At 41.8% G+C, this 22,961-nt stretch overlaps 1 protein-coding gene across 3 annotated transcripts in view; it reads left to right on the forward strand.

The window, feature by feature from the left end:
* The window catches only part of dgkb (diacylglycerol kinase, beta), a 98,629-nt gene that overhangs the window by 13,237 nt on the left and 62,431 nt on the right, over window positions 1–22,961 (forward strand). For 2 of the 3 annotated variants that reach the window (XM_058053009.1, XM_058053010.1), the window contains 6 exons: window positions 1,363–1,504; window positions 6,736–6,812; window positions 8,864–8,884; window positions 10,482–10,629; window positions 14,754–14,891; window positions 17,706–17,755. In XM_058053009.1, coding sequence (XP_057908992.1) covers window positions 1,432–1,504; window positions 6,736–6,812; window positions 8,864–8,884; window positions 10,482–10,629; window positions 14,754–14,891; window positions 17,706–17,755 — 507 coding nt within the window. In that variant the 5' untranslated portion in view covers window positions 1,363–1,431. The remainder of the gene's footprint in view (window positions 1–1,362; window positions 1,505–6,735; window positions 6,813–8,863; window positions 8,885–10,481; window positions 10,630–14,753; window positions 14,892–17,705; window positions 17,756–22,961) is intronic. The other variant, XM_058053012.1, reaches the window with a different exon arrangement.

Raw genomic sequence — 22,961 nt, forward strand, 5'->3', positions numbered from 1 at the left:
AAGAAACACTGGAAACCATGGGTGTGCAAAGTGCTGTCCGGGGGCCATTTTCGGCCCGCAGTTTGTTCTTTGGTCTTTCATTCGTTCATTTTCTACCGCTTATCCTCACAAGGGTCACCGATCCCAGCTGTCTGAGAGGCGGGGTCCACCGTGGACTGGTGGCCAGCCAATCACAGGGCACATATAAACAAACAACCATTCACACTCACATTCATACCTATGGACAATTTGGAGTGGCTAATTAACCTAGCATGTTTTTGGAATGTGGGAGGAAACCGGAGTACCCGGAGAAAACCCACGCATGCACGGGGAGAACATGCAAACTCCACACAGAGATGGCCGAGTGTGGAATTGAGCTCGGGTCTCTTAGCTGTGAGGCCTGCATGCTACCCACCCGTCCACCGTGCAGCCTTCTTTGGTCTTTCCAGTGAGATATACTACAGAAACACATGGCTTATAGTACAAAATGTGGACCTACATTGGATTGGTGGAGCCTTTTCATGTATACTAGTACAGTAAACCTCGGATATATCGGATTCAAATGTTCCCACTGGTTTTGTCCGATATAAGCGAAATCCGTTATATGCGTATACCGGAAAATGTCCATTTTACGCATATATGGGATTTATATCCGGTATATGCGTAAATGGGATTTTATCCGTTATAAAAAGGCACTTCCTTGACTATGTTTCCAATGTACCTGGACGCGCAGGCAACGCTGCAAACGCTGCAAATGACGTCGTATGTCACGATTCGGCGAATCGTAGCGCCACGATGCGGCCATCCGATATATGCGAGGGAAATTTAATGGAAATGCATTGGAACGGGACTGGAGATTTTGTCCGAAATAGGCGAAATCCGTTATAAAAAATCCGATATATGCAATGAATTTTTATTGGAAATGCATTACAGAAAAATCGCTTCTTTTTTATCTGTCCGTTGTGAGCGAATTTCCGATATATCCGAGTCCGATATATCCGAGGTTTACTGTATATCAAAGTGGCCCCCATATACAGTATGCTATTTTTATAAGGTTATTGATTGGAGAATTACCTGCCAATATATTACAATTTCAAAGAAGTTGTTTTCTTTACGCACAAAAAAACGTACCAAATGAGTTGGCCAAATACCGATGTAACGCTCAAGTCGCAAGCGTATCAGGTGCTTTTTATGATGTTCATTTTCACTTCCATAGTAATGGCTTTTCATTTCTTTGCCGCATTCCCGCCAGAAGAGCCTACCTTGCACTTGGGAAGCATAATGAAATGCAAAACACAATATCATAAAATCCGATTTGTAGAATGTCGTCCTTTATTCTCGAGTTCTCAAACTTGATTGTTTTTCATTTTTGTGTTTTTGTAGTGTTTGAAGGCGCCGCTGTGTGTTGCTATCTTGGGGGGGGGGGGGGATGCTCAGCAAGGCCGGAGCACCATGATGAGTGGCCAGGACTCCTGGGTCACGTTGACCCCTGCCGAATTTGCCCTCCTGCAGGAGTACGCTCAATGTGAGTACGACTTGTAGCTTTTTTTCTCTCTGCGAGGTAATACAACTGAAGTACTACATTCCACAGTACATGTTTATTGAAATGGTTATGCAATCTGTTTAGCATATTGTGGCGCTAAAGGGTCTTGTAATAAGGAAAGACTTTACACTGGCTTTACACTCAACACTGGTTGAGCAGAACGACAATGAACAACTATGCGACTTGAAACTACAAACTGAAGTTGTGCTGTGCTGCAAAGCATGCTGGGAACCAGGAAGTGTTCCCAGCGACACTGCAATATAAATGACTGTGGCCATTTTGGTTGGATTGGAAACTGTCGGGGTAAAATTTGAATATAAACAAGAAAAACAGCTTTTTTTGTATTGTTTCTCTTTTCTTAGTATGTGACAGTGTAGTATTATGTCCTGATTGGAGCACACAGCATGGCCGTTTTTGGTGTTTTATGTTGTTTTATTAGATTTTTTAAAATATACATATATACACAGACCAGTTGAAATATAGATAGAATTTATCTTTTGCACATTTGGATCTTAACGAGGTTTTAAATATGCAAAAGTAAGAAGTGGGAGTGTGACAAAAAGTCATTTATTGAAAACTACAATGAAAGTGAAATAGGCTGTTTATCAGCTGTTCAAAAGTTTAAGACCATTGCTCAAAAACTGACAAAAAAAACTCTCCAAACCAGAACAAAAAATGTCTCAGTAGGACGAGTCGCTCCACCATTCTTGTTAATCTCTTCAGAAATTGGTTTGGGTACGCTTGATACGAGTGTTCCGAGGAGGCAACATTGCTCCGAGTGGTGAAGATGGCTTCACCAAGGGCATCAACTGTCTGGAACTGACGGCCATTTTTATAAACTTCCCTTGCCATCCATCCCCAAATGTTATTTAAATCAGGGGAACATTGCGGGATGATCCAAAAGAGTGATGTTATTCTCCCTGAAGAAGTCCTTGGTCAAGCCAGCATTGGGAACTGCAGCGTTGTCCTGCTGAAGAACCCAGCTGTTACCACACAGACCATGAGGGACGCCCGCTGGGACATCCGCATGTAACCACCCACCGTTTTACGAACCTCCGGCGTTCCACTGAATGAAAAAGCACCCCACATCATGATGGAGCCCCCTCTACGGTGTCTCAGGTGGGATCTCCTTGTCATGCCAGTGACGTTGGAAGCCATCTGGACCGTCAAGGTTACATTTTTTCTCAGCAGAGAATAAAACTTCAAAACTTTGTTTTGTTTGTTTCGCACAATATTACAATTGAAAAAAAATTTAATGATGACTTCTTTCCCTTAAAATGTTCATTCATTCATTCATTTTCTACCACTTTTTTCTCACGAGGGTCGCCCAGCTGTCTTCGGGCGTAAGGCGGGGTACACCCTAGACTGGTGGCCAGCCAATCACAGGGCACATATAGACAAACAACCATTCACACTCACATTCATACCTATGGACAATTTGGAGTGGCTAATTAACCTAGCATGTTTTTGGAATGTGGGAGGAAACCGGAGTACCCGGAGAAAACCCACGCATGCACGGGGAGAACATGCAAACTCCACACAGAGATGCCCGAGGGTGGGATTGAACCCTGGTCTCCTAGCTGTGAGGTCTGTGCGCTAACCCCTAGACCACCGTGCCGCCCCCCTTAAAATGTTGAATTTTTTAAATAACATTTCAGCTGTTTTTTTAATTCCTTTTCCTCATTCCAACTATTGCTAACTTTCTTTTTTTGAAATTACAGTAAACCTCGGATATATCGGACTCGGATATATCGGAAATTCGCTCACAACGGACAGATAAAAAAGAAGCGATTTTTCTGTAATGCATTTCCAATAAAAATTCATTGCATATATCGGATTTTTTATAACGGATTTCGCCTATTTCGGACAAAATCTCCAGTCCCGTTCCAATGCATTTCCATGAAATTTCCCTCGCATATATCGGATGGCCGCATCGTGGCGCTCCGATTCGCCGAATCGTGACAGGCCGCTATACGACGTCATTTGCAGCGTTTGCAGCGTTGCCTGCGCGTCCAGGTACATTGGAAACATAGTCAAGGAAGTGCCTTTTTATAACGGATAAAATCCCATTTACGCATATACCGGATATAAATCCCATATATGCGTAAAACGGACATTTTCCGGTATACGCATATAACGGATTTCGCTTATATCGGACAAAACCAGTGTGAACAATTGAATCCGATATATCCGAGGTTTACTGTATGACTTTATTCTCATATTTTCACTTTTTTCTTGGTTCAAAAGTGACAATAATATTTGAACTTAAAGCTACTAAAATGACATGAATGCTTTTTTTCTGTAATTATCACAACTTTTTTCTTTTAAAATGACTGTAGACTTTCCCAATTTTGGTTTTGTTATTTCTTTCATTTTAAGTCATACTTTTAGAATGCGCCGCAGGCTAACGAAAAAACTGCCCCAGGCAGCAAGTGGCCCCCAGACCGTACGTTGGACAACAGTGGTGCAACGCTATGAAAAGGAGGAGGCAGGTAGTGTAGTGTGGCACCTACATGCAGCAGCATAATCCAGGCTTTATTAGCGTGTCAAAAATAGACATTTTTACCGACGTCTCAATTGCATCGCATTTATTTGCACAACCCCGCGAATAGAAATGGTCTCTACCGCACATGTGACGGTCGTCGTTTCAAGCAGCACATTCTGCTGTCATATATTCCCAATGTACTCCTGCAGTGTCTGTGCATGACGGTAATTCTCTATCTGAGCTGCAGACGCTCAAGCGTTTAATGGTTTAATGTTCACGCTGCAATTTGAGTCGTGAGCAATTCATCATGACCGCCATGTGGCTGCTCGGCACACTGCGCCACCGATGCCTCCGGTTTACGTTCCCCTTCGATGTAGCAGGGATGGAAAATGTAAGGATGTGCCGACCGAAGTCGTGTACTTTGAAACGAACTTCGGCCAATCATTCCAAACAATAGCTGGAGGAAGAATACGGCTTGGATCTTACGTGTTTTTTGCTTTGGCAGCGTCAGAGCTTTTATTTGCTATCTGCTATCCCAAAGATCGGTATTGATTTGCACTAAGCATCCCCTGGAGCTCCTCACGGGTGTTTTAGATGCTTGTGCTAGTTTCCTTAATTGCGACGTACCTTGGCACAAAGTGTTGTTCTTAAATCATTTACCCACAAATTGTAAGTGAACATGCAAACACACACACACAACGACATTAAGCTTCATATTTTTAACATTCTCATCCGTCTTTGGAGTGCTCTGGGAGCCGTGCAGGTTTTATGTGCCACAAAGGCAAAACAACTGGCTCAATGAGATGTGTGTTAATGTGTGTGTGTGTGTATCCTGCAACACATTTAGTGTTGAACACTGGCAGGCGGAAATGAAAAACATAGTCGTAGTCACATTAATAATTACTTTATTCATTCATTCATTCATTTTCTACCGCTTTTCCTCACGAGGGTCGCGGGGGGTGCTGGAGCCTATCCCAGCTGTCTTCGGGCGAGAGGCGGGGTACACCCTGGACTGGTCGCCAGCCAATCACAGGGCACATATAGACAAACAACCATTCACACTCACATTCATACCTATGGACAATTTGGAGTGGCTAATTAACCTAGCATGTTTGTGGAATGTGGGAGGAAACCGGAGTACCCGGAGAAAACCCACGCATGCACGGGGAGAACATGCAAACTCCACACAGAGATGGCCGAGGGCGGGGACCGAACCCTGGTCTCCTAGCTGTGAGGTCTGCGCACTAACCACCAGACCGCCGTGCCGCCCTAATAATTACTTATATTAATAAATTCACGTCATGTGTAGCAATTTATGCCATGATATGCAATACAACACTTTTAACCAGACACATGATGGGAATTGGTATTGGTTGGTATTGGACTGGGGCGGCATGGTGGACTAGTGGTTAGCGCGCAGACCTCACAGCTAGGAGACCAGGGTTCAATTCCACCCTCGGCCATCTCTGTGTGGAGTTTGCATGTTCTCCCCGTGCATGCGTGGGTTTTCTCCGGGTACTCCGGTTTCCTCCCACATTCCAAAAACATGCTAGGTTAATTGGCGACTCCAAATTGTCCATAGGTATGAATGTGAGTGTGAATGGTTGTTTGTCTATATGTGCCCTGTGATTGGCTGGCCACCAGTCCAGGGTGTACCCCGCCTCTCGCCCGAAGACAGCTGGGATAGGCTCCAGCACCCCCGCGACCCTCGTAAAGAAAAAGCGGTAGAAAATGAATGAATAATAAATATAATAATCATAATAGTTCTAATAATTATATAATAATTATTATTTTAATTTTTATTATTATTATGTGCTTGTGTCTCTTTTTTCAGGAGCACTTTGTAAACAACAGACCATGTCAAAAAACGAAATTGATACAACCATCAAAAGGTTGGCTCAGGCCATGATGCCAGGTTGTATGTTGAGTTTAAATTTAATACTTTTGAAAGATTGGGCGGGCCGTATTCAAACACTTGGCGGGCCGGATGTGGTCCCCGGGCCGTAGTTTGCCCACCCTTGATATATAGACTGTCTCTCTTAGTTCCCTTCTTTGCCTCTGTTACAGTTTCCATGGTTGGTCCTTCCTGCGAACGTGACAGACTGGTTTCTCGTGCACAATGTCGTTGCATTATTCATTCATTCATTCATTTTCTACCGCTTATCCTCACAAAGGTTGCGGGGGTATGCTGGAGCCTATCCTAGCTGACTTCAGGCGAGACATTTTGCACACCGTCCATTTAGCTCGGAGGTTTGCTGAGTAAGGTTTTAGGATTGTTTTGCTCTAAATGACAAATAAAAACAAATTGAAAAAGTGTAGCGAGAACATAAAAGTGCACACCCTGGACATGCAGGATTTGGAGTGGGATGTTCCAGCAGGTTCAGGCTGTGGAATATTCTGGCTGCAACCTGACAATGAGCATCGCCGAACAATGACTTTGTGAGTGTGTGCATCACGTGCAACACAATCATTGCTAACAGGAACATCTGCAGCGTGTTTTTCAAGCTACTCTGCAGTCAGCCCCGCACAATGTGACACAATCACTCCCCTCCATTATGGATCACGTTGCCATGGCGGTCAGGAATGATGACAAGAGGCGGTCAAACAAGTCGTGACGATAGTTCAGTGGCGATGATCTTTTAATCATACATGTACTGATGGTGCATTCAAAGCCATGCATTGTAGTGCATTCAATGACGCGCTTGTGTGTCTTTGATTTGTTGATCAGATTCAACCAAGAAGCTGAAGGACGTGCTGCAGGAGTTCCATGGCGATGGCGTGCTGGCAAAGTACAATCCTGAAGAGGTATGGTCAGCCAGTCCTCGATTGGGAAACTACAGTCAGGGTTTCCTCTAGAATTCTTTGAAGCTGTGGTGGTGGGCTACTGCCGTCGCTGTCTTGTGCCACTGCTGCATCTGCAATTATTATTTTATGACAAATAACCACCTGTACTTCTCGAACCTAGCCTTCCCGAGCAGGAGCACTCTTTGTCGCACACACTTTGTCAGATGCACCGCTGGTGCTGTGACGGTGCTGTGACGCTCTTGCTCCAAAAAACTTCTGTTGAGCTCGCCTCATAAACAGCGGCAGAGTTTGGGGGAGGGCAGTGTATGACGCCTACAGCCACGCCCATTAAGGAAGCCCACTCATCTGTGACATCACAAAGGAACAGTTTTGCAACGCCCTTTGAAACCGAGCATTTTGAGCCATCCCAACCATCTTCCGAAAACAGGGCAAACGCAAACCGCCATCTTGCACTGATGTGACATTGTATTATGGTCATGTAAAATTCATTCATTCATTCATTCATTTTCTACCGCTTTTTCCTCACGAGGGTCGCGGGGGGTGCTGGAGCCTATCCCAGCTGTCTTTGGGCGAGAGGCGGGGCACACCCTGGACTGGTGGCCAGCCAATCACAGGGCACATATAGACAAACAACCATTCACACTCACATTCATACCTATGGACAATTTGGAGTGGCTAATTAACCTAGCATGTTTTTGGAATGTGGGAGGAAACCGGAGTACCCGGAGAAAACCCACACATGCACGGGGGGCATGCCAGCTCCACACAGAGATGGCCGAGGGTGGAATCGAACCCTGGTCCTCCTAGCTGTGAGGGAGTCAGTATCATGTCGCTCATGACTGGTGGCCAGCCAATCCCAGGGCACATATAGACAAACAACCATTCACACTCACATTCATACCTATGGACAATTTGGAGTCGCTAATTAACCTAGCATGTTTTTGGAATGTGGGAGGAAACCGGAGTACCCGGAGAGAACCCACGCATGCACGGGGAGAACATGCAAACTCCACACAGAGATGGCCGAGGGTGGGGAAAGACAAAATAAGAAGCCAAAAAGTTACCACTTCCACACAAACTAGGAGGAGAACTCATTCATTGATTTTCTACCGCTTTTCCTCACAAGGGTCATGGGGGTGCTGGAGCCTATCCCAGCTGTCTTGGGGCGAGAGGCGGGGCACACCCTGGACTGGTGGCCGGCCAATCACAGGGCACATATAGACAAACAACCATTCACACTCACATTCATACCTACGGACAATTTGGAGTGGCTAATTAACCTAGCATGTTTTTGGAATGTGAGAGGAAACCGGAGTACCCGGAGAAAAGCCACGCATGCACGGGGAGAACATGCAAACAGAGACGGCCGAGAGTGGAATTGAACCCTGGTCTCCTAGCTGTGAGGTCTGCGCGCTAACCACTCAACCGCCGTGCCGCCGTCATGTCATGTAAAGTGATGAATGGAAATACATTTTTTGACCAGTAATCGGCACATTTGCGGGGGGCGTGAATGCTGAAGTGTGAATATGCAGGGTGTCAGGATCTGACTATTGAATGCTGGACCCCCATTGTGCAGCGACAGAAGCGAAATGCAATTAAAAGGCCTTTTATTAAGCAGATAACAAAAGCAACAGAGGGAAAAGCTCTGTGAAAAAAAACACAACGGGAAATCTTGAACACACGCAGCAGGTAAGGAAGCAGTTTAGGTGACAGCATAGGTGAGGAGAAGGCAATAAACCACCGCCGGCCATGGCACGCTGGGCTTATCAACCCAACTAATTGCAATCGCCAGCAGCCCTGCAGCGATCCACTGAGGTGATGTAGCCTCAGAGTACACTCGGCAGGAAGTACACCACAGAAAATAAAAGCACCAGACAGGAAGTCACTGTGGTTGCGTCTCTGGAGAAACTTCCCCCACCGCTCTGGGGTGCTTGGATGCCAACTCCATAGTATTGCTGTAGAATTCAACTACAGTGGAAATTTGTGTTGAATCGTTATGAAAGTGACTTGTACTGATCCATGCATCTTTAATTCTTCTCTATCTGCAACAGAAACAGGAGATTCTCAGCCAGGTAGGAGTCACTTCCTCCTTTTTCTGTCCTCGTGTTTGTGCATTTATTCATTCATTCATTCATTTTCTACTGCATATCCTCACGAGGGTCATTGGCGTGCTGGAGCCTATCCCAGCTGTCTTGGGGCGAGAGGCGGCCAGCCAATCCCATTGCACATATAGACAAACAACCATTCACACTCACATTCATACCTATGGACAATTTGGAGTGGCTAATTAAGCTAGCATGTTTTTGGAATGAGGGAGGAAACCGGAGTACCCGGAGAAAACCCACGCATGCACGGGGAGAACATGCAAACTCCACACAGAGATGGCCGAGGGTGGGGAAAGACAAAATAAGAAGCCAAAAAGTTACCACTTCCACACAAACTAGGAGGAGAACTCATTCATTTATTTTCTACCGCTTTTCCTCACAAGGGTCATGGGGGGTGCTGGAGCCTATCCCAGCTGTCTTGGGGCGAGAGGCGGGGTACACCCTGGACTGGTCGCCAGCCAATCACAGGGCACATATAGACAAACAACCATTCACACTCACATTCATACCTATGGACAATTTGGAGTGGCTAATTAACCTAGCATGTTTTTGGAATGTGGGAGGAAACCGGAGTACCCGGAGAAAACCCACGCATGCACGGGGAGAACATGCAAACTCCACACAGAGATGGCCGAGGGTGGGGAAAGACAAAATAAGAAGCCAAAAAGTTACCACTTCCACACAAACTAGGAGGAGAACTCATTCATTGATTTTCTACCGCTTTTCCTCACAAGGGTCATGGGGGTGCTGGAGCCAATCCCAGCTGTCTTGGGGCGAGAGGCGGGGCACACCCTGGACTGGTGGCCAGCCAATTACCTATGGACAATTTGGAGTGGCTAATTAAGCTAGCATGTTTTTGGAATGTGGGAGGAAACCAGAGTACCCGGAGAAAACCCACGCATGCACGGGGAGAACATGCAAACTCCACACAGAGATGGCCGAGGGTGGGGAAAGACAAAATAAGAAGCCAAAAAGTTACCACTTCCACACAAACTAGGAGGAGAACTCATTCATTCATTCATTGATTTTCTACCGCTTTTCCTCACAAGGGTCATGGGGGTGCTGGAGCCTATCCCAGCTGTCCTGGGGCGAGAGGCGGGGTACACTCTGGACTGGTGGCCAGCCAATCACAGGGCACATATAGACAAACAACCATTCACACTCACATTCATACCTATGGACAATTTGGAGTGGCTAATTAACCTAGCATGTTTTTGGAATGTGGGAGGAAACCGGAGTACCCGGAGAAAACCCACGCATGCACGAGGAGAACATGCAAACTCCACACAGAGATGGCAGAAGGTAGAATTGAACTCGGGTCTCCTCGCTGTGAGGCCTGTGTGCTAACCACTCAGCCACCGTGCAGCCGGTGTTTGTGCATTTCTATGAAAATGCTTTCTAATTCAAGAAGCTTTTAAGCAAACGAAGAATACTCAGAAATAGATCCATGCCTCCCACTCTTGATGCCAAAATGTGAAGCCATCAAATATTTAACTCCAAAGAACAAACAACACTTTCTTCCTCCTCATTAAATACCGCAAGTGTTGTTTGTGTGTGTCTGCAGGAGATTGACTTTGAGGGATTCAAGGTCTTCATGCAGACCTTCCTGGAAAGTCAACTGCCTGAAGACTTCTGCCAACACCTCTTCATGTCCTTCAGCAACAAAGAGCCCAAACCCAGCCCGTCGTCCTCGGACAAGCCCAGAGTTGCCGGTGAGTCTGTGGAATAAACACTTGCCACGAACACACACTCATTGTGTGATCAACTTCACTCACTTCTGAGCTGCTTTGCAAGGCTAATGAGTAGCAATACCATAATCTATTTGTGGCGGTGGCAGGTGACCTAATAGTAACATTTGCATCATTGAAATATTTGCATCAAGTCAGTAAGGAAATCATAAGAACTGCCAATGGAACGTGTTCTGTCACTCCTTTCTGGTATTTTTTTTTAAATGCAACACGCAACAGCAACATGTGATGCTTATTGACAAGAGCGCTACGTTAGCATGTCAGACTCGCCTCAAGTCTTTTCGTTCGATTAGTCCCTTGACGCTTTTTTGAAAAAGTCTATTTAAACGGCTCATATTACTTGCTAAATGTAGCGACACAGTTGCTAAGCTGATTCTCTGGCAGACCAACGGTGCATTGTAATGTCTTTATGAGCAAGCACCAAATTTATCTGTGGCGGGCCACCACAAATCAGTGATATTCATTCATTCATTTTCTACCGCTTTTTCCTCACGAGGGTCACGGAGGTGCTGGAGCCTATCCCAGCTGTCTTCAGGCGAGAGGCTGGTGGCCAGCCAATCACAGGGCACATATAGACAAACAACCATTCACACTCACATTCATACCTATGGACAATTTGGAGTCGCTAATTAACCTAGCATGTTTTTGGAATGTGGGAGGAAACCGGAGTACCCGGAGAAAACCCACGCATGCACGGGGAGAACATGCAAACTCCACACAGAGATGGCCGAGGGTGGGGAAAGACAAAATAAGAAGCCAAAAAGTTACCACTTCCACACAAACTAGGAGGAGAACTCATTCATTTATTTTCTACCGCTTTTCCTCACAAGGGTCATGGGGGTGCTGGAGCCTATCCCAGGTGTCTTGGGGCGAGAGGCGGGGTACACCCTGGACTGGTGGCCAGCCAATCACAGGGCACATATAGACAAACAACCATTCACACTCACATTCATACCTATGGACAATTTGGAGTGGCTAATTAACCTAGCATGTTTTTGGAATGTGTGAGGAAACCGGAGTACCCGGAGAAAACCCACGCATGCACGGGGAGAACATGCAAACTCCACACAGAGATGGCCGAGGGTGGGGAAAGACAAAATAAGAAGCCAAAAAGTTACCACTTCCACACAAACTAGGAGGAGAACTCATTCATTGATTTTCTACCGCTTTTCCTCACAAGGGTCATGGGGGTGCTGGAGCCTATCCCAGGTGTCTTGGGGCGAGAGGCGGGGTACACCCTGGACTGGTGGCCAGCCAATCACAGGGCACATATAGACAAACAACCATTCACACTCACATTCATACCTATGGACAATTTGGAGTGGCTAATTAACCTAGCATGTTTTTGGAATGTGGGAGGAAACCGCAGTACCCGGAGAAAACCCACGCATGCACGGGGAGAACATGCAAACTCCACACAGAGATGGCCGAGGGTGGAATCGAACCCTGGTCCTCCTAGCTGTGAGGGAGTCAGTATTATGTCGCTCATGACTGGTGGCCAGCCAATCCCAGGGCACATATAGACAAACAACCATTCACACTCACATTCGAACCCTGGTCTCCTAGCTGTGAGGTCTGCGCGCTAACCACTCGACCACCGTGCCGCCCCCAAATCGATGATATTGTACAAAATAATTGGACAAATACACATTTATTATTTAAACGTTAGCCGAAATTGACAGGTAACGTTTTTTTTTTTTTCCCTTTGCTGAAATATTATCAGATGCCACAGAGTCACATGTTTGAAGCTTAGCATAAATACGGTATGTATATGAACTATTCGTAAACAACACAAGTCCTTGCTTATAGCGGCCGTCAGCCGTGTCTTATGGTAACATTTGACGACAACACTTTTATGGGTTCCCAAGTGGCAAATTTATGACTTGAATGCACCATAGATACACAAAACATAGACCAGTGTTTAGCCTAGCATGTTTACATTAGCACGCTTGCGGCTACGGCAGCTACTTCACCATCTTTAGAGCTTCTTGGCTGAGTTCTTCTAAAACAGGGGCTCTCAAATGGTCCCCAACTGGGATCCACATATTCCACTGGTCATTAAGACCTACTGTTATTGAGTCAATTAATTATTACTGTAACATTTTTAACTAAGTCATTTAAATGTGTATTTTTATTGAATATTATTTTATTAATGCGATTGATTTATTTTTATTATCTCTACAACCTTTTAAAGTCATTTTTATTTGTGTTTGTTTCATTCAGTTTCATGCAGTCATTTGTAGTATTTATTTGATATATTTGTTTTGAAATAGGCGGCACGGCGGTCAAGTGCTTGGAGCACAGCTAGGAGACCAGGGTTCAATTCCACCCTCGGCCATCTCTGTGTGGAGTTTGCATGTTCTCCCCGTGCATGCGTGGGTTTTCTCCGGGTACTCCGGTTTCCTCCCACATTCCAAAAACATGCTAGGTTAATTAGCCACTCCAAATTGTCCATAGGTATGAATGTGAGTGTGAATGGTTGTTTGTCTATATGTGCCCTGTGATTGGCTGGCGACCAGTCCAGGGTGTACCCCGCCTCTCGCCCCAAGACAGCTGGGATAGGCTCCAGCACCCCCATGACCCTTGTGAGGAAAATCAGTAGAAAATAAATGAATGAGTTCTCCTCCTAGTTTGTGTGGAAGTGGTAACTTTTTGGCTTCTTATTTTGTCTTTCCCCACCCTCGGCCATCTCTGTGTGGAGTTTGCATGTTCTCCCCGTGCATGCGTGGGTTTTCTCCGGGTACTCCGGTTTCCTCCCACATTCCAAAAACATGCTAGGTTAATTAGCCACTCCAAATTGTCCATAGGTATGAATGTGAGTGTGAATGGTTGTTTGTCTATATGTGCCCTGTGATTGGCTGGCCACCAGTCCAGGGTGTACCCCGCCTCTCGCCCCAAGACAGCTGGGATAGGCTCCAGCACATCTGCGAACCTTGTGAGGAAAAAGCGGTAGAAAATGAATGAATGAATGAATGTTTTGAAATATATTTTATTACATTTTTAAATAGGTCTTCTTCATTTTTCGGTTTTGTGATTATTTTAATATTTATTTGTATTTTGTTACTATTTACATGTGTATTGAAGTATTTACTTATTTGATTTATTTATTTTCTACTTTTATTTAAGTCACATTTTTATTGTTTAATATGGCGTGTCACCTGCTGAAACATGAATAGATATAATTCCATGTCCAAAGTACATTTTAAGGGAATTTCTTGCTGCATTTTTGTTGAGGAAAAGAGGAATATAATAATGAGTACATGCATATAAATAATTCATGCATTAAAATGGCTGTAAATGTAAAAGAAAAATACCACAAAATCTGATATTTCATTTGACATTAAGACATGAGTTGTTGGTTTTGTTTGAATATGTTTTTGCATGAATTGAAAACATATAAGACATTGAATAACCTCGGATATATCGGATTCAATTGTTCCCACTGGTTTTGTCCGATATAAGCGAAATCCGTTATATGCGTATACCGGAAAATGTCCGTTTTACGCATATATGGGATTTATATCCGGTATATGCGTAAATGGGATTTTATCCGTTATAAAAAGGCACTTCCTTGACTATGTTTCCAATGTACCTGGACGCGCAGGCAACGCTGCAAACGCTGCAAATGACGTCGTATAGCGGCCTGTCACGATTCGGCGAATCGGAGCGCCACGATGCGGCCATCCGATATATGCCAGGGAAATTTCATGGAAATGCATTGGAACGGGACTGGAGATTTTGTCCGAAATAGGCGAAATCCGTTATAAAAAATCCGATATATGCAATGAATTTTTATTGGAAATGCATTACAGAAAAATCGCTTCTTTTTTATCTGTCCGTTGTGAGCGAATTTCCGATATATCCGAGTCCGATATATCCGAGGTTTACTGTAACATTCCCACCAACAAGCCGGAGACAAAGGCAAATTGACCTTTTAATTGTAAAGAGCCTGCCCCTCCCGCTATTGATCCATCCCTGTTGTCAAGCCTCCCAGTGACAGATGACAGACCTTCCGGACACGGCTTTGACCTTTGTTCCCCTCGGGTGCCACCCCCCCCCCCCCCCCCCCCCCCTCGCCCCCCATGCAGGGCTCAAGCTGATGAAAAGCAACTCCACCCCTCTGAAGATGAGTGCCCTCCCCAGGTTCGAGAGCACGGTGCAGCTCAAAGACATCGTGTGCTACCTGTCCCTCCTGGAAGGAGGACGGCCCGAGGACAAGCTGGAGTGTGAGTGTCCTCCATTCACCTCATCATATTGTATCATATCATATACATATCATATACATATCATATACATATCATATACAGGTATAGGATATATATATGATATGACAAATCTTAACCGCACTTTCACACCATTTATTTACAGAGTTTATTGTACACCTGCCTTTGATAAATCATTTGAGTGACTAAATAATTCATCATTCATGAAGTGAAGGAAGGCAGGAAGTCACCAGTGTTTTTTCGGGTGGAGGGCTCCCTCTGCTGGCCGCTCTGACAACTTCAGTACTTTTTGGATTGTATCATTGACCTGTTTTTTTTGCTGGCCATTTACAAAGTCTGCATTAAATATAAATATATTAACTAAATGAGCAAAGTAGTCATTTTTTAAATAGTTTCATAACAATGAAATTGAATATCTGACAAGATAAAGGAATTAGCAATCAAGACACAATTAGTACATTGTAGTGAAGAAAGCTGGTCATTTACTGTATTATGTATGTATGTATTCATCGTGGCCCTCAGAGGAAGTATTGCCGTACGGAAAACCGTTTTCCCACTATTCAGAACAAAATAATTGAAATTTAAAATCTGAAGTCATTCATTCATTTGCTCATTTCTTAATTAAATCAAATCTGAATGAACTCAATTCAACCATTCATTCATTCATGGTGCTGGAGCCTATCCCAGCTGTCTTCTTGGGGCGAGAGGTGGGGTACACCCTGGACTGTTGGCCAGCCAATCCCAGGGCACATATAGACAAACAACCATTCACACTCACATTTTTAAGGATTTTAAGAATGATTTCACATTTTCATTCATTTATTTAATTGTAATAATTATTTTAATAATATTTGAGTGATATTATATGTGTTGAATTTTGGCACATATAGACAAACAACCATTCACACTCACATTTTTAAGGATTTTAAGAATTATTTCACATTTTCATTCATTTATTTAATTGTAATAATTATTTTAATAATATTTGAGTGGTATTATATGTGTTGAATTTTGGCACATATAGACAAACAACCATTCACACTCACATTTTTAAGGATTTTAAGAATTATTTCACATTTTCATTCATTTATTTAATTGTAATAATTATTTTAATAGTATTTGAGTGATATTATATGTGTTGAATTTTGGCACATATAGACAAACAACCATTCACACTCACATTTTTAAGGATTTTAAGAATTATTTCACATTTTCATTCATTTATTTAATTGTAATAATTATTTTAATAATATTTGAGTGATATTATATGTGTTGAATTTTGGCACATATAGACAAACAACCATTCACACTCACATTTTTTAGGATTTTAAGAATTGTTTCACATTTCAATTCATTTATTTAATTGTACTAATTATTTTAATAATATTTGAGTAATATTATATGTGTTGAATTTTGGCACATATAGACAAACAACCATTCACACTCACATTTTTTAGGATTTTAAGAATTATTTCACATTTTAATTAATTTATTTAATTGTAATAATTATTTTAATAATATTTGAGTGATATTATATGTGTTGAATTTTGGCACATATAGACAAACAACCATTCACACTCACATTTTTAAGGATTTTAAGAATTATTTCACATTTTCATTCATTTATTTAATTGTAATAATTATTTTAATAATATTTGAGTGATATTATATGTGTTGAATTTTGGCACATATAGACAAACAACCATTCACACTCACATTTTTTAGGATTTTAAGAATTATTTCACATTTTCATTCATTTATTTAATTGTCATAATTATTTTAATAATATTTGAGTGATATTATATGTGTTGAATTTTGGCACATATAGACAAACAACCATTCACACTCACATTTTTTAGGATTTTAAGAATTATTTCACATTTTCATTCATTTATTTAATTGTACTAATTATTTTAATAATATTTGAGTAATATTATATGTGTTGAATTTTGGCACATATAGACAAACAACCATTCACACTCACATTTTTTAGGATTTTAAGAATTATTTCACATTTTAATTAATTTATTTAATTGTAATAATTATTTTAATAATATTTGAGTGATATTATATGTGTTGAATTTTGGCACATATAGACAAACAACCATTCACACTCACATTTTTTAGGATTTTAAGAATTATTTCACATTTTAATTAATTTATTTAATTGTAATAATTATTTTAATAATATTTGAGTGATATTATATGTGTTGAATTTTGGCACATATAGACAAACAACCATTCACACTCACATTTTTTAGGATTTTAAGAATTATTTCACATTTTCATTCATTTATTTAATTGTAATAATTATTTTAATAATATTTGAGTGATATTATATGTGTTGAATTTTGGCACATATAGACAAACAACCATTCACACTCACATTTTTAAGGATTTTAAGAATTATTTCACATTTTAATTAATTTATTTAATTGTAATAATTATTTTAATAATATTTAAGTGATATTATATGTGTTGAATTTTGGCACCCAAATGAAACCTCTCCATATGAATTTAATACGTGTCGTTGAATAATTGTTTTCTTTCTGTTTGACGCTCTTTGTGACGTCATGTCCTCGTGATGTCCTCGTCGTTGTTCTCTTCCCGGGACGACCACAGCGACCTTGTGATTTTTTAGTCTCCATGGTGATCCGTACGTGCGTGGTTGGCTCACACAAAAAAAAAAAAAACACATTTTGAAGCTTGTCGGCTGAATGGATTAATGTTATGCAACTTTTCAAGGTTGCCAGTGGAATCACATGATGTTTCTCTCGAGGTTAATGTTTGTCCTTTTTCTATTTCTTGTCTACACAGTCATGTTTCGTCTCTATGACACTGATGGGAACGGCTCTTTGGACAGCTCGGTACGGTACATCTATTTATTTATAGTTTTTCTTTTCTTTTTTGGAAGTAATGCTGTTAATAGGAAGTGATATCTTAAATGTGTGGTGTCCAAAAGTGTATTATTCATATCAACTTTACTCTCTGCTATTTTTTATGCCACATTTATGCTTGTTGTCTTTTTAAATTGTCCAAATATAAACTTTTGGGGGTAATATTTTGACTTTATTCCCATAGTATAACTTTTTCTCCACTATAATTTTCTAAAAATGACAACTTTATCTTGTTTTTTTTTTTGTTTTGTTTCTCTGGATATGACTTAAAAAAGCAGTTTTGTTATTTAATATTTCAACACTCTGCTACTAAAATTACATTATTTTTATTTATTCTCGTTTTTCATGTTGTTGTTAATATTTGGACTATATTGTTGTAAATTACAGCTGTTTTTTTTCAACTATTTATTTAATTTTTTGTACATTTTTTTTTCATTATTATATATTTATTCCCACATGTATTACTTATCATCCGTAATATTTATTCCCATATTAATAAGATCAACTTCACTCTTCAACTCCCCATTTTACTGTTTACATTTTACTGTTGTTTATTTTCCGAAAATCTCAACTTCCTTCTTAGATAATCTTTGTAAATTGTATCTTTGTCATATCCATCCGTCCATCCACGACTTTATTCCCACAATAATAATAATAATAATCCCTTTCCCCAATCTAAAAAAAGAACCAATTTTTCTGTAATACATTCATTCATTCATTTTCTACCGCTTTTTCCTCACGAGGGTCGCGGGGGGTGCTGGAGCCTATCCCAGCTGTCTTCGGGCGTAAGGCGGGGTACACCCTAGACTGGTGGCCAGCCAATCACAGGGCACATATAGACAAACAACCATTCACACTCACATTCATACCTATGGACAATTTGGAGTGGCTAATTAACCTAGCATGTTTTTGGAATGTGGGAGGAAACCGGAGTACCCGGAGAGAACCCACGCATGCACGGGGAGAACATGCAAACTCCACACAGAGATGGCCGAGGGTGGGGAAAGACAAAATAAGAAGCCAAAAAGTTACCACTTCCACACAAACTAGGAGGAGAACTCATTCATTGATTTTCTACCGCTTTTCCTCACAAGGGTCATGGGGGGTGCTGGAGCCTATCCCAGCTGTCTTGGGGCGAGAGGCGGGGTACACCCTGGACTGGTGGCCAGCCAATCACAGGGCACATATAGACAAACAACCATTCACACTCACATTCATACCTATGGACAATTTGGAGTGGCTAATTAACCTAGCATGTTTTTGGAATGTGGGAGGAAACCGGAGTACCCGGAGAAAACCCACACATGCACGGGGAGAACATGCAAACTCCACACAGAGATGCCCGAGGGTGGAATTGAACCCCGGTCTCCTAGCTGTGAGGTCTGTGCGCTAACCACTAGACCACCGTGCCGCCCATTCTGTAATACATTTCCAATAAAAATTCATTGCATATATCGGATTTTTTATAACGGATTTCGCCTATTTCGGACAAAATCTCCAGTCCCGTTCCAATGCATTTCCATGAAATTTCCCTGGCATATATCGGATGGCCGCATCGTGGCGCTCCGATTCGCCGAATCGTGACAGGCCGCTATACGACGTCATTTGCAGCGTTTGCAGCGTTGCCTGCGCGTCCAGGTACATTGGAAACATAGTCAAGGAAGTGCCTTTTTATAACGGATAAAATCCCATTTACGCATATACCGGATATAAATCCCATATATGCGTAAAACGGACATTTTCCGGTATACGCATATAACGGATTTCGCTTATATCGGACAAAACCAGTGGGAACAATTGAATCCGATATATCCGAGGTTTACTGTACAATAATAATATCTATATATGCATCTTGGTTAATCTAGAAGTCTGTTATGTAAATGGACATCGAGGATTATTTTGGGAGGGCTTTAGCGTCAAAATAGGTATTTCCCATGACGTCCATTGTTAGTCGGCTCACATTAACTTGTGTTCTTGTGTTGCAATGCGCAGAAAAGGGAAGAAAAATGTGTTCATGTTTCATATAAGGATTGTAAATGATGGACAAAATTTAAAAATACAGTAAACCTCGGATATATCGGATTCAATTGTTCCCACTGGTTTTGTCTGATATAAGCGAAATCCGTTATATGCGTATACCGGAAAATGTCCGTTTTACGCATATATGGGATTTATATCCGGTATATGCGTAAATGGGATTTTATCCGTTATAAAAAGGCACTTCCTTGACTATGTTTCCAATGTACCTGGACTGGGCAATGAAAAGAGACGTAAGGTAATGAGAATTGAACTTTATTGGACTCTGAGCATAACAAATTGTTAATTAAGCTAGGCCCTGTTACGCCCGTCAGGCCTACGTTATTTCCAATAGTGACGTTAAGATCTCATTCACTGCTGTGCTAGTATTATTGACGTCACTCACTTTTATATTTGTCCTAAATCTGGAGCCAGGAGAAAGACAATAGCCAGTGACATCAACAAGATTAGCATAACGATGCGGCCATCCGATATACGTATGCCAGGGAAATTTCATGGAAATGCATTGGAACGGGACTGGAGATTTTGTCCGAAATAGGCGAAATCCGTTATAAAAAATCTGATATATGCAATGAATTTTTATTGGAAATGCATTACAGAAAAATCGCTTCTTTTTTTATCTGTCCGTTGTGAGCGAATTTCCGATATATCCGAGTCCGATATATCCGAGGTTTACTGTAATATCACTCAAATATTATTAAAATAATTATTACAATTAAATAAATGAATTAAAATGTGAAATAATTCTTAAACTCCTTAAAAATGTGAGTGTGAATGGTTGTTTGTCTATATGTGCCCTGTGATTGGCTGGCGACCAGTCCAGAGTGTACCCCGCCTCACGCCTGAAGACAGCTGGGATAGGCTCCAGCACCCCCCGCGACCCTCGTGAGGAAAAAGCGGTAGAAAATGAATGAATGAAAATGTGAAATAATTCTTAAAATCCTTAAAAATGTGAGTGTGAATGGTTGTTTGTCGATATGTGCCCTGGGATTGGCTGGCCATCAATCCGATATATGCAATGAATTTTATTGGAAATGCATTACAGAAAAATCGCTTCTTTTTTATCTGTCCGTTGTGAGCGAATTTCCGATATATCCGAGTCCGATATATCCGAGGTTTACTGTAGTAGCTAACATGAAAAACTTGCTAGCTGTTCATGTCAGCGTCATTCACAGCTTTCAATATCGCTACTCGGACTCAACAAGATGCTAGTTTGCCATCGGCATTTTTTTTACCTGAGCACTGGAACACACGTCCTGTGCTGGAAGACACGGCCATCCCAATGAGCGGACATCGTAAGTGTCGTTGTTGTGTCTATGCTGCTGTTGTTGACGGAACTTGAATAAGCTTCATGCGCATTGTGATGCACGAGGAAAGAATTTTCAGTCATGTTTTTAAATCATGAAAATATGGCAAGATATTGCAACTATTACATGTTATCATCGGTGTACGTGTTAATGCATGATCACAGCATGGATATCAAACCATGCAACGTTGTTAGAGTTCATAGTTCATAGCTTCATCGTCGAAATAAGTGTGCCCCAAAGATGTGCATTGTTAGCTTGCTCATATTAACAATTTTTCTTGTGTTATAATGCACAGAAAAAGGAAAGAAATAATAATAATCCCTTTCCCCAATCTAATTTTCAAAAAATGACAACTTGTTTGTTTCTCGTAACATTTTTGGAATTTTCATTCCCAATCCTTATGTGAAACACTGTGTTCGTGTGTTCGTAACATTTTTGGAATTTTCATTCCCAATCCTTATGTGAAACACGAACACAGTGTTTCACATAAGGATTGGGAATTATTATTATTATTATTGTGGGAATAAAGTCGTGGATGGACGGATGGATATGACAAAGATACAATTTACAAAGATTATCTAAGAAGGAAGGTTTACTGTATGTGCAGTTCCCCTTAAAAAAGTGTCAAATCTATTGGAGAGACGTTGGGTGACTCTGACATGAAAGTGCGTATCGACTAAAAGCGCTCACAAACGGATCCGCCTTGTTTGCGACATCGAAACAACCACCAAAGGAAGTTTATTTCTACTTCTAAACGTATTTGTCTCATGTTTCTTCATCTTTTTTTTTTTGCTCATCTGTCATGAATAATGATGCAAAATTAGCGTTTAGTCAACACACTTTCATAGCCTTCCATCGTTAAAAACGGATGCTTTGAAAGACAGCTCGGTTCAAATGTGTGACGCCGCTCGCTACGAAACAGAACAAACATGCGCTCTCGTGAAGCGGATAAATGGAACGCTTGCAGAAGAAACGCGGTGGGCGCATGCATCCCATTATTAGCCCACGTCACGGAGCGGGGAGACTCATCAGAGTGGGGGAGAAGTTGAAATGTACGCATATAGTACTGTACTTTTCCAACGTGTGAGGAATCTTCAACGTGATTACGAATCTCGCCGTCACGTCTTCGTAGTCACGGAAGAATGGAAAGGCAACCACTGTCATTAAAGCCTACATAAATCAGCGTCTTAGCTCCTCCCACTCCTCCTCCTGTGAGGTTCCCAGCCTGTTATTATCGTCCCCTCACATTTAGCGACATCAGCTTGTAAGGCCGCAGTGCACTGCAAGATAAGTACTGTCTTTATATGTATTATTAGAGCGTATGTGTGTGTCTTTATATACCAGGGGTGGGCAAACTACGGCCCGGGGGCCACATGCGGCCCGCTAAGCGTTTGCATCCGGCCCGCCAGTTGCTTTCTAACTTTTAACATACGTACATGCTGGCAACATGACTTGCATGTCGGATGTCTTATTCAGTAAAAAAAAAAAATAATAAATGTGTCTTTATATACCAGGGGTGGGCAAACTACGGCCCGGGGGCCACATGCGGCCCGCTAAGCGTTTGCATCCGGCCCGCCAGTTGCTTTCTAACTTTTAACATACATGACTTGCAAGTTGGATGTCTTATTCAGTCAAAAAAAGAAATAATAATAAAAATAATTAATTAATATTTTTTTTAAATGTAAAATTCAAGTTTGTTGTTTGATGTGGTCTGGTGTTTAAAGCGTTTGAATCCGCCCCCGCCAGTTGCTTTCTAACTTTTAACATACGTACATGCTGGCAACATGACTTGCATGTCGGATGTCTTATTCAGTAAAAAAATAATAATAATA

The sequence above is a fragment of the Doryrhamphus excisus genome, chromosome 17 (assembly GCF_030265055.1).
Source record: "Doryrhamphus excisus isolate RoL2022-K1 chromosome 17, RoL_Dexc_1.0, whole genome shotgun sequence".
Lineage (NCBI taxonomy): Eukaryota > Metazoa > Chordata > Actinopteri > Syngnathiformes > Syngnathidae > Doryrhamphus > Doryrhamphus excisus.